This window comes from Ictalurus punctatus, chromosome 10 (assembly GCF_001660625.3).
Source record: "Ictalurus punctatus breed USDA103 chromosome 10, Coco_2.0, whole genome shotgun sequence".
Classification (NCBI taxonomy): domain Eukaryota; kingdom Metazoa; phylum Chordata; class Actinopteri; order Siluriformes; family Ictaluridae; genus Ictalurus; species Ictalurus punctatus.
Genome location: NC_030425.2, coordinates 23889320 through 23900000, shown reverse-complemented (window position 1 = coordinate 23900000; position 10681 = coordinate 23889320). Strand labels below are relative to the sequence as shown.

At 38.8% G+C, this 10681-nt stretch overlaps 1 protein-coding gene and 1 long non-coding RNA gene across 4 annotated transcripts; one reads left to right on the top strand and one right to left on the bottom strand.

The window, feature by feature from the left end:
- Window positions 1–79: 79 nt before the first annotated feature.
- LOC108270979 (leucine-rich repeat flightless-interacting protein 1) lies at window positions 80–10255 on the top strand. 2 transcript variants are annotated; one of them, XM_017478079.3, is made up of 11 exons: window positions 80–329; window positions 5663–5733; window positions 6121–6228; window positions 6724–6816; window positions 7030–7200; window positions 7406–7468; window positions 7608–7778; window positions 8144–8236; window positions 8471–8641; window positions 8852–8964; window positions 9935–10255. In XM_017478079.3, exons 1-10 carry the CDS (start codon window positions 167–169, stop codon window positions 8954–8956), a joined length of 1209 nt encoding a protein of 402 aa, XP_017333568.1. In that variant the 5' UTR covers window positions 80–166; the 3' UTR covers window positions 8957–8964; window positions 9935–10255. The 2 variants fall into 2 exon arrangements, with proteins under 2 accessions (XP_017333568.1, XP_017333571.1); XM_017478082.3 differs by lacking the exons at window positions 80–329; window positions 9935–10255 and adding an exon at window positions 1149–1241.
- Window positions 782–4955, bottom strand: LOC108270980 (uncharacterized). 2 transcript variants are annotated; one of them, XR_008397070.1, is made up of 3 exons: window positions 4909–4955; window positions 4188–4496; window positions 782–4000 (listed from the first exon to the last, which is right to left on the bottom strand). It is a non-coding gene; the product is annotated as an uncharacterized LOC108270980 (long non-coding RNA). The 2 variants fall into 2 exon arrangements; XR_001813778.3 differs by having other exon boundaries at window positions 782–4496.
- Window positions 10256–10681: the final 426 nt, after the last annotated feature.

Below are 10681 nucleotides of genomic sequence, written 5' to 3'. Positions count from 1 at the left end.
TTTTACACATCACGCGATTATTCTTTGCTATGACGTCACTTGTCTCCATGACATCACACAAGAGCGTCGGCTTCTTAGAATGCAACAAGAACGCTGAGCTTTCAGATATTCACCGAACTTTGTTCAAGTAAGGTGCTTATTGAAGTTGGTCTTAACAAGAGAGAAAATGAAGACGTTTCTAAGTGCACTTGGCGCTGGTGTAGCGAAGCTTAGACTGCGCCCTCTGATGTACACGACCGGAACTGCAGCCACGGCAGCCGCCATTTACTATTACGTTAAACGAGGCGATGGAAAGAAAACAACATCGGACCCCGAGGTCACACCTGAAGGTACAGCTATTTCTCAGTCGTGCTGCTGTAACTATGCAGTGCTATGTTTACTTCTGCCCTTTCAAAGAACGGGTGACATTTCCCTGTTGTTCCCTGTTGTAAAAATGAAACTTCATTTTTAAAAATATTTTTTCAACACTGAACCTAAAAACACACATATTTCACTGTTCGAAATGTATATTGGTCAATCTCAGGTAACTTTTTATTGAATTATTATTATTATTATTATTATTATTATTATTATTATTATTACTATTACAAGGTTTCAAAGCGGGAGATGGATGCATTTTTCTCAGTCCTGTTAGCAAAACTCGTGTCTTTTAAAAAAGCATGTTGAAAAACAATGTCAACTAATTCCTGTTTTCCTCTCACCAAAGTGTTTATTTTAAAGAAATGGTGTAGTGAATAAATCAAGATTTTTAGCCTAAGTCAAAAACTTCAGGGACAGAGAGTTTAGTAGATGTTAAAAAGTAAATAAACTTTATTGAAAACCGATAAAGTGTGACAGTCTGCCGAAAGTCTGAATTATGCAAACACACACAGCACTTTATATACCTTCCTCCACAGTGTATCCATCTTAGGCGGGGTTTTGCCTTTCTTCATTATAAACAGACCAATGTTCTTTGTCGCTTTTAAATATTCATATCTATATGTTATCTGATATATTTGGAGCATGCGCAGTTAGTTGTTTTTTTCTCAAAACGAGTTCACCAGGTCATGGTTTCTTCTTCTTCTTGTTTTTTTTTTTTTTATTCAAAAAAGGTTTCACACAGGCTTGTGTGTCCTGACCTTGATCCACACTCACTTTTTTTTAAAGTCTTATCCTAGCTCGTTAATTGGTATCGGGCCTCAAAGTTATCTGCTTCTGTGGAGGAAGATACAGGCTGGTACAGCAAGATCGATCATTGTACAGTAAGACACAGAGTTCATCCAGCTCAATCCACACTCAGACTATAACTTCATCAAACATTGTTCTATGGATTTAGATTATGCTTCTAACTATTGGTTATACATATACATTATGCTTTTTAACTAATATTGATTATTCGATTATGCTTAAGTAATAATTCTAAATGTTGGTTATACATATTGAATACACTTCATTAACATATCCAAAAGTTAGTTACACCTATTGATTACACTTCATAGATATTTTCTATAATGTTTGGTTGCATGTTTAAATAATTGATATTTGTTTGTATATGCACAGGTGTATTCTTTAAAAAAAAATAAAAAAAAATGCAAAGCCACTTTTTCATTTTAAAGGAGAGCCAAACCTCAACTTTATCATTTTATATATCATGTAATTAATTAAGATATTGGATAAATGATGGACATACCACAATTGAGAAAAGCAGTGGTTTAACTTTATTTTTTAGAGAAAAACTATTTAATAACAGAAATGAACATTGCGTAATAGGAATGAAATCTGAGCAACAGGAATGTGTGTGTGTGTGTGTGTGTCCGTGTGTGTGTGTGTGTCCGTGAGTGTGCATAGCTTGTGTGTGTGAGAGACCGATTTCTGAAGATATGTGCCATGTGCCCTAGGCTTCTGGGTTCTCTCCATCTTCATCTACAAAACAAAAAATGTTCAGTTGCAGAAACTACATCCAATAGTGTTTTAGCTAGAATTGCACTCAATACATGAAAACAAACTTCCCTGACCCTTTCTAAAAAGCCTTCTCTAGTTTGGCCTAGCCTTCTCTCTCACTTTTCATGTGACGACCTGTGACTGGCCTTGGTAGTGTGATGATACACACAATGTCCTCAAACAAGGACCAAAGAATATCTTTGCGGGCTGGCCAGACAAACCTGTTGACCCCAATCTTTTGCATACAACGGACTTCAACATGTGTTTCACTTGTATCTGTGATGACACCAGGGTACAGATTACCATCGTACTTCAGCACACTCCATTTGCCAACAACTTCACGACATTACCAACAACGTCTGTCACTATGGGAGCCATGGGAGCTGTCTGCTGGTTGCTGAACTTGAAATGCTTTGCATTAAAGCACCCACAGTTCAGAGTTTGTGTTGTTGTGCACAAGCAGCTGACGTCCCTGTATGTCAGTTCTCCATGGGCTAGGGACACTACCTAATGGATCCTCATAATGGACGGAACTGGTGGCTCATCATTGGGCATCTCTGAAACTGCTTTATCAACTGCTTCCTCGCTGACAATAAACAACTTGATTTTTGTGTCTGTCTCTTGCAACACAGCAAACAGGTCTTCAGCATCAGGAATGTCTCTTCCTTGGCTGACTAGACTGTCAGCCCTCCTCTTCAGGGCCCCTCCAACACCATCCCGGGGCACCCTTCCCGTGGCTCGCCTCAAAAAAGTTCCACGTCCCTGCAGTGAATCCTCGCCTGAGCAGCTCAGTACAACTCAAGAAAAAATTAGCACTGGTGACAAGTGTTGCCAGATTGCTGGTGGGCCCTTTTTTCTTGAGAGTGACAGTGCAGAAGCACATCAATTGAGGGGTTGCATACACATAAAGCACACACGTGTGCAGTGTTGCCTGCTGATGTGATGCTCCGGAGTGGACTGACTGTATTTCTGTGCTGTACTTGCAGAGGTAGTTTTCAGAAAAGTCAACATAAATTAAGCATTCATGTGCTTTTAAGCTTTGTCTCAATGCCCTGTAGTGGATAAACTGATTGTTGATGTTAAAAGTGTGTCTCTTAAACCTATGCAGCAGCAGGTTTAGCTGTTCCAGCAATTCTTCTAGAGTGGTGTGGAACTCTTTTTTTTTAATTGTGATTTTAGAGGTTTTGCCAATGGGGTCATGCTGCTTATCCACAACTACCCACTGAATATAAGACACTTTATTCTCTGGATTGTACTCTGTAGAGACTGGGCAAGAACGGTCCTTGCACTCCGAACATTCTCCATACATACACTTCATATTTTCTGTGTCACATGATATCTCTTTCAAAAGGTCATCCAGATTGATGGTACTGATTACTATGAAGTAGTGTAGCTTTTACACAAGAAAACCCAGATTCTCAAGCATCCTGCACATGCACGTGTCCTGATCACTCCGGGTCGGATGAACAATCCAAAAAGGTCTGAGCTTACAGAAGAGTGAGTAAGAGATGGAGCTTTGTTCTTCAGCCAAAAACTTCCTGTGCAAATTTTTCATGGTATCCAAAAGGAACCGTTTTTGCTTTTTGTTATTCTTCTGATTGCCTCTTCCCAGTTCTGATGCGACTCACGTCATCCATTGAGTAAAAACCCCCACTCTGCGTATCAGACCATCTGCAACCCTGTTGTTCTGCTTCCTTTAGTAGGTGTAGTTAACCTTTATATTCTTCTCATTTTTGCATCTTTTAATTGAAAAGCCCAATGAATTTTGAGCAAAGCATTGCATTTGTACTTTTCCTGTTATCACTTTTGAAATGATTTGCTTTTCCCTCTCCCCCTCTGCATTTTTGTATTTGTTTCGGATGCCCTCCACCAGAGCTTCATGAAACAAAAGGGACTTCTGAGCGGCCACACTTGGAAGCTGTCTCAGCTGTTCGTTTACTTTTGTGCCTGGAGATGCATTTTTCTTTTTAATGTGCTGGAGTTTTTTCTTGTACTTTTGTGCTTTTTTGGATACTTTTTTCAACAGAACCTTTAGTTCTTTCTTGTTTTTCAGCTTCTTCTCTGCCCTTGATTATATTGCCTAAAAACACATGCATCACAATAAATTACACACTGCAATAGTCAGGAAAATGTACTGTTATGTTGATAAATTACCCTCTATGACCTGATTGCTAAATTCATAGTGTAATGTAATCATGTCAATTTTCATTAAACCGAACCCCTCTAGCACATTGTCTTTGGCACATGATCCATTTAATAAAGTAGACCTGGAAGTGCTTGGCTGTGGATGCACAGCTTGCTCTGGTGATAACTGGGGGCTGTATGGCGGGGTGACAAGGTGTTGGAGGGCTTCTTTCCTGTCCCGGATCCTATGGTAATTCTCTCCATTTTTTGCGATGTCTGCGCTTTTATCTCTGACTGAGGTCATTGATTAGTTTCTTCCTGCCTGACTCGAGGTCCTTTCTGTATTTTTCACATTCCTTCTCTAAATATTTCTGTCTCCTCTCTGGGTCTGCATCGCATAAGGTGCAATAGAGTCACTGCTTTTCTGCAGCACTTGGTAGTGGATTGGCTCCCTGTAAGCAATGGAATTTATATTATAAAACTGATACATTTACAACTTAAGTAACAGTAACTGTAAAACTTAAAAATCAAGTAAATTATATTACATAAACTAATAGTCACACTAATAAATCAATACACCAGAGGATTCTACTCATTTCTGTTACTGCTACTCAGTCCTGTTATGGTTTATATGAGTTACAGGGCTGAGTTTTTAGCATCGAATTAGCAAATACATGAAATATAGCCACATGGCATACATGCTAATAGCATGAGGATACTGAGCAAACTCTAGTGATTTACCAAAAATTAGTATTTTTTAAATTAGCAAATCATTTAGGTAACAGGACAGTATGTTGAGATTTACTTTCTCAGACATAGTTGCAATATCATCAAATATAGAGAAAAGATAATGAGAGGACTTACTTTTGGTCTTCCCATTGTCTTCAGAAGAGCCAGATGATGCAACTTCCTGTTGAAAATGTGTCTTGTGGAATGTTCCAAATTTTTCAGAGGGGGGAATGTGTTAGGGTTACAGGACTGGGTGAAAACCTGGGAACATGACTAAAATGTGTATTTTATCTAAAATATTATGGATTTCTCATGAAAAAAAAAACATTTCAAAGCATAGATTGGATATAAAGTCACACAACAATGCAAAATTAAAATAAAAGATTTCTGAAAGATTTTAATCATTATATTTCATGGTAAAATATAGAGATTGAGAGTGGGGCCATAATTTGTTTGTGTTCTAGGTAGTTTTTATTAATGTTTTTAATTAGAAATTTTAAACTTGCAGTGAGCTTAATGTGCAGGACACTTTGCTTAAAGATAAAATATATTTTAGAGTTGTCACCCAGGCTCTAGTCCTATTTTGGCTGCTTGAAAGATGCACTGAGGGGTGAAGGCACTCTCTCTTTCTGTCCGGGTTCATGGAGGAGTTTAGCTTCATGAATGTGTAATAAAATCTGTCAGTGTGTTCTTAGCCTTAGCCCACATTAGACATGTACATACTGAACATCAATAAAGTGTATTTATTCTAGAGGCCAGTGAGAAAGGTGGAATACTTGTGCTGTAGAGCTCCACCAGGACCAGAAGTGGAAAATATTGCTGGTCTGGAATTCAAACCATAAATAATAGTTGATACTGATGTCTGCTGGTTTTTTATTTTTTAATTTAGACCCAGTGTGTGACCAGGCCATGGAACCAGCTCTGGTCCAACCAATAGAGGTTCCTCGGGACCAGGTCATGGTAAGTTTGTTCTGCAACTAACTTTGGTTGTGGGGAAATCCAAAAATCTAGTTTTCCATTATATGAACATTTTAAAATTAATATCTGGTTTGAAGTGTTTGCTACTTATGGATGAGGAAATTAAGTTTGTACTTCAGCACTAAGCTAAGGACAGCAATCCAGACCTGGTGTTCATTAATTGCTGTTTTTATCAAGAAAATCATGCATTAAAATTTGATCAGAAGTCTGATGAATATAAGGATTCTGTGTCAGACATTGTACTGTAGGCTGTATGGCCCTTTAGATGGATCAGAGAGCTGCAACTAAACATGATGTTTGGACTAAATGCTAGTGCTCAGGAATGCTACAATCATCTAAAGCCAACAATATTTGTACGGTGTATTTCAGGGTGCTGTGAGACGGGCTGAGGAGAAGATTCAGAAGCTTGTGGTGTCCAGTACTAAGCTGGAGGACAGAGTGAAGGAGCTGGAGGAACTGCTCTGTGAGGCACGCAATGTACGTGAGATAAGCCTCTGATTAAAAAGTACTTTTCAAAATGTAATAATATGAGCACCATATGATGGGAATGATTGAGAATAGGAAATATCTGTACACTGGAGTTTGATGCAGTGATGATGGCAAGCTTAGATTAGATGGTAGGCTAAAATCTCATCTCTATCATGAGTTCAGATATGAACCTATTAGGGTAATAGTTATATAATGAGGTTTATTATTAATTATTATCAGGTTTATTATTATTGTTATCATCATGGTATAATAAGAATGATGTTGGGCCAACTTGCAGATGTGATCATTAAGTTATCCATATTTAACCTCTTTTATACCATGGCTGTGTTTTAGGGATGTGAGTGTATGTGCGTGCATGCGTCACATTTTGGGGAAATTTAATTTTTAAGTTGCTAGATTTTATTCATTAACAGAAGTGGCCCATTGCATATGTTAACATTAAGCACTCGAGTTTGAATATCTTTTTCCTCGTGTCTGTTTTAGGAGTGTGAGCGAGAGCGGGAGGCTCACTTCATCCTCCAGTCCGAGTACGATGAGATGAAGGAGAATCTGATGGACAAGAAGCAGTTACTGAAAGTAAACTTTCCTTCTCATGAAACCCTGACTGTTATTGTATTTTTTTTGCGTGTGTGTATACTTGTTTCCTCACATTTTGGGGACATTTTGTCCTTTTCCCCCAATATATTTTAAACTATTCTCATGAGTGATGAGTCGGTTTCTAAAAGTGTCTGAATGTTTGTGTGTAGAAGTAAATAAAGCCATTAAGCCATAATTGTTGTACTTTTTTAGGTCTCCCAGTCTGAAGATGAGAAGAAACATCAGAAGGCAGTGGAGACCATTGCTCAGCTGGAGGTGGAGAATTCTGACCTGAAAGACCAGGTGGAGAGACTGCAAGGAAGAGTGCAGAACATGGAGAACCTGCTCCATGCGACTGAATGGGAGTGTGATAAGCTAGTGAACGTAAGCGAGAAAAACCTTGCATTAAGCATCTCCTTTATAAATATGAGGACTTTTTCATGTTTCTGCTGCATGATGAGTTTAAATGAACCCCAAATAAAATAGTATTTTCAAGTTGCTAGATTTTTTTAATTAACAGAAGTGGCCCATTGCAGATGTGAATGTTAAGCATTCAAGTTTGAACATTTGCCCCATCTGTGTGTTTTAGGACTTTCATATGGAGGAGGATGAGATAAAGAAGGGTGTGATACACATAATGGAGTTACTGAAGGTAAACTTTTCTTCTCATGGAACTACAACTGCTATCATGAATCTGTGTGTGTGTGCGTGCGCGTGCTTGTTTACCCACATTTTTTAAAAAGTGTCTGAAAGTGTGTGTAGAAGTTTATAAATTTTAATTGTACTTTTAGGTCTCCCTGGCTGAAGATGAGGAGAAACATCAGAAGGCGGTGGAGACCATTGCTCAGCTGGAGGTGGAGAAGTCTGACCTGAAAGACCAGGTGGAGAGACTGCGATTAAGAGTGTGGGAAATGGAGAACCTGCTCCATGAGACTTACAGATGGTCTGCTGATCAAATGAATGTAAGTGAGAAAAACCTTGCATTAAGCAACTCTTTTAGAAATATGAGGACTTTTTCATGTTTCTGGTACATGATGAGTTTAAATTAACCAAAATTTAAATAGTATTTTCAAGTTGCTAGATTTTATTAATTACCAGAAGTGGCCCATTGCATATGTTAACATTAAGCACTCGAGTTTGAACATCTTTTGCATCATGGCTGTGTTTTAGGCATGTGTGTGTGCGTGTGCGCGTGTGTTTACAGTCACACTTTGGGGAAATATAATTTTCAAGTTGCTAGATTTTATTAATTACCAGAAGTGGCCCATTGCATATGTTAACATTAAGCACTCGAGTTTGAATATCTTTTGCCTCATGTGTGTTTTAGGAGTGTGAACGAGAGCGGGAGGCTTACGTCATCCTCCAGTCCGAGTACGATGAGATGAAGGAGAATCTGATGGACAAGGAGCAGTTACTGAAGGTAAACTTTCCTTCTCATGAAACCCTGACTGTTATTGTATTTTTGTTTGTGTGCGCGCGCATGTGTGCATGTGTGTATATACTTGTTTGCACACATTTTGAGGACATTTTGTCCTTTTCCCCCAATACATTTTAAACTATTCTTATGAGTAATGAGTCGGTTTCTAAAAGTGTCTGAATGTTTGTGTGTAGAAGTAAATAAAGCCATTAAGCCATAATTGTTGTACTTTTTTAGGTCTCCCAGTCTGAAGATGAGCCGAAACCCCAGAAGGCAGTAGAGACCATTGCTCAGCTGGTGATGGAGAAGGCTGACCTGATAGACCAGGTGGAGAGACTGCGATTAAGAGTGTGGGAAATGGAGAATCTGCACCATGAGACTTACAGATGGTCTGCTGATCAAATGAATGTAAGTGAGAAAAGTCTTGCATTAAGCATTTCCTTTAGAAATAATATGAGGACTTTTCATGTTTCTGCTGCGTGATGAGATCCATTTAACCAAAATTAAAATAGTATTTTCAAGTTGCTAGATTTTATTAGTAACCAGAAGTTAACCATTGCATATGTTAACATTAAGCACTCGAGTTTGAACTTCTTTTCCCTCATGTGTGCGTTTTAGGAATGTGAGCGAGAGTGGGAGGCTCACGTCATCCTCCAGTCCGAGTATGATGAGCTGAAGGAGAATCTGGTGTCCTCTTTGATCCAAGGAGACAACAAGTACTGAGACAGGCGGTGAGAACAGAAATGGATCCCCAGTAGAATCAACATGATGGGGGTATGAGGGGTGAAAATAAGAATAAAGTAACACAATTTAATGTGAGTTAAAAAGTCAAGCTGATCTTAATTTTTATAATGTTCTCGTGCAGGGTGTTGAAACGCTGACTAAACATCTAGTTAAACCATAGCCAATGAAGACAGTGATGTAGTAAGGTTGAGTCTTTTACTGTTAGTTCTGCTTCAAAGACATTGAGTGGTGAAAACTGAAATAAACCAACACAAATATAATCAGTCTCTGTCATTAGTTACAGCATACTTTCAGTGTAAACTATTATTTAAATTCACATAAATTGCTTTCTAAAAAAGTTAGCATAACAATTATCATCACGATTAGCATAGCTTCACAGTAAAGGTTAGCTTGTAGCCTACATGCTTGAAAATAGTTGGATTTACATGAACGTATTAAACATTATATTTTCTCCTCTTTAGACAGAATCATCATCAATAACTGATATTCAACATGTCCACTTTTAGATACATAAACTTACGACACTGCTTCTATGATCTTTCTTAGCAGATTGGCTTGGATTGTTTTCAGCTCTGCTTGCCTTGTTTACTTCATTCTTTTACATACCAACCAGGAAGTAACAAAACAGGAAGTAACGTCATCACGTGACACAAACGGATGAAACGATTTTAACAAATTATTTTGTAAACTGTAAAGCAATTATTAACTTTTATAATTAACTAGATTATTGTCAAAAACTTAAAATTCAAGAAAATAAATGTGATGGCTTAAGGCAACACACTTTCTGCCTGACCTAGGTAAGGTCACTACTAACTTATAGGAGTCTGTAACATCAGTCTTTAGCTCAGTCCTTGGGTAGAAGTAGAACAACTTCTGCTATTGGCCTTAGGAAGGTTTTTACATTGCCTTGGTTGGCTGTTTTTAATTCTACTTTCCTGACATGTCCATCCTTTCCAGGGAATGTGCCTGTGTGCAGTTGTGGGAGGTTTGCTTGTCCCTGAGAAGAACTAGATCTCCGACTTGAAGTTTTCTGTGAGATTCCGTCCATTTCTGTCGGTGTTGCAATGTAGGTAGGTATTCGTGGCTCCAGCACGACCAGAACTGGTTTGCAGGAGCCTGAACTTGTCTCCATTGCTTTGTGTACAGGTCCTTGTCCATAAAGTTTCCAGGTGGAGGAGGAACTCCCGTTTTCTGTGTAAGGAGCATTGACGGTGAGAGAATGAAAGGGTTTTCTTGGTCTGAAGACACAGACACAAGCGGTCGTGCATTTATAATGGAAGTGACCTTTGCCATCAATGTGCACAACACATTGATGTGGGTTAAGTGAATGTTTTGCTTTAGAAGCATTGCATCAAGGATTCTCCTGGCGATGCTGACCATATGTTCCCACGAGCCTCCCATGTGATTGGCATGTGGTCGGTTGAATTCCTAGATGCATCCTTGCACACTGAGGTATCTTTGGATAGTTTTGTCCATTCCAAGCTCTTTGCATGCTCCAATGAAGTTGGTGCCACAATCAGATCTCAACTGTTTTGCAGGACCCCGGAATGCAAAGAAGCATCTGATGGCGTTTATGCAGCCGGATGTGTCCATGGACTCTATGACCTCAATATGCATAGCTCACAAGCTCATGCAACTGAATTTGATGGCCCAACGTTTGCTCTCTGCTTGCCCCCCTCTGGTGCGTCTGGTAGTGATAAACCA

Excerpts from the sequence above, each read along its gene's own strand:
- LOC108270979 (XM_017478079.3), top strand. The coding sequence starts at position 167 with ATGAAGACGTTTCTAAGTGCACTTGGCGCTGGTGTAGCGAAGCTTAGA. Across the intron at positions 7,779-8,143 it reads GGTCTGCTGATCAAATGAAT|GAGTGTGAACGAGAGCGGGA; the intron begins GTAAGTGAGAAA and ends TGTGTGTTTTAG. Across the intron at positions 8,642-8,851 it reads GGTCTGCTGATCAAATGAAT|GAATGTGAGCGAGAGTGGGA; the intron begins GTAAGTGAGAAA and ends TGTGCGTTTTAG.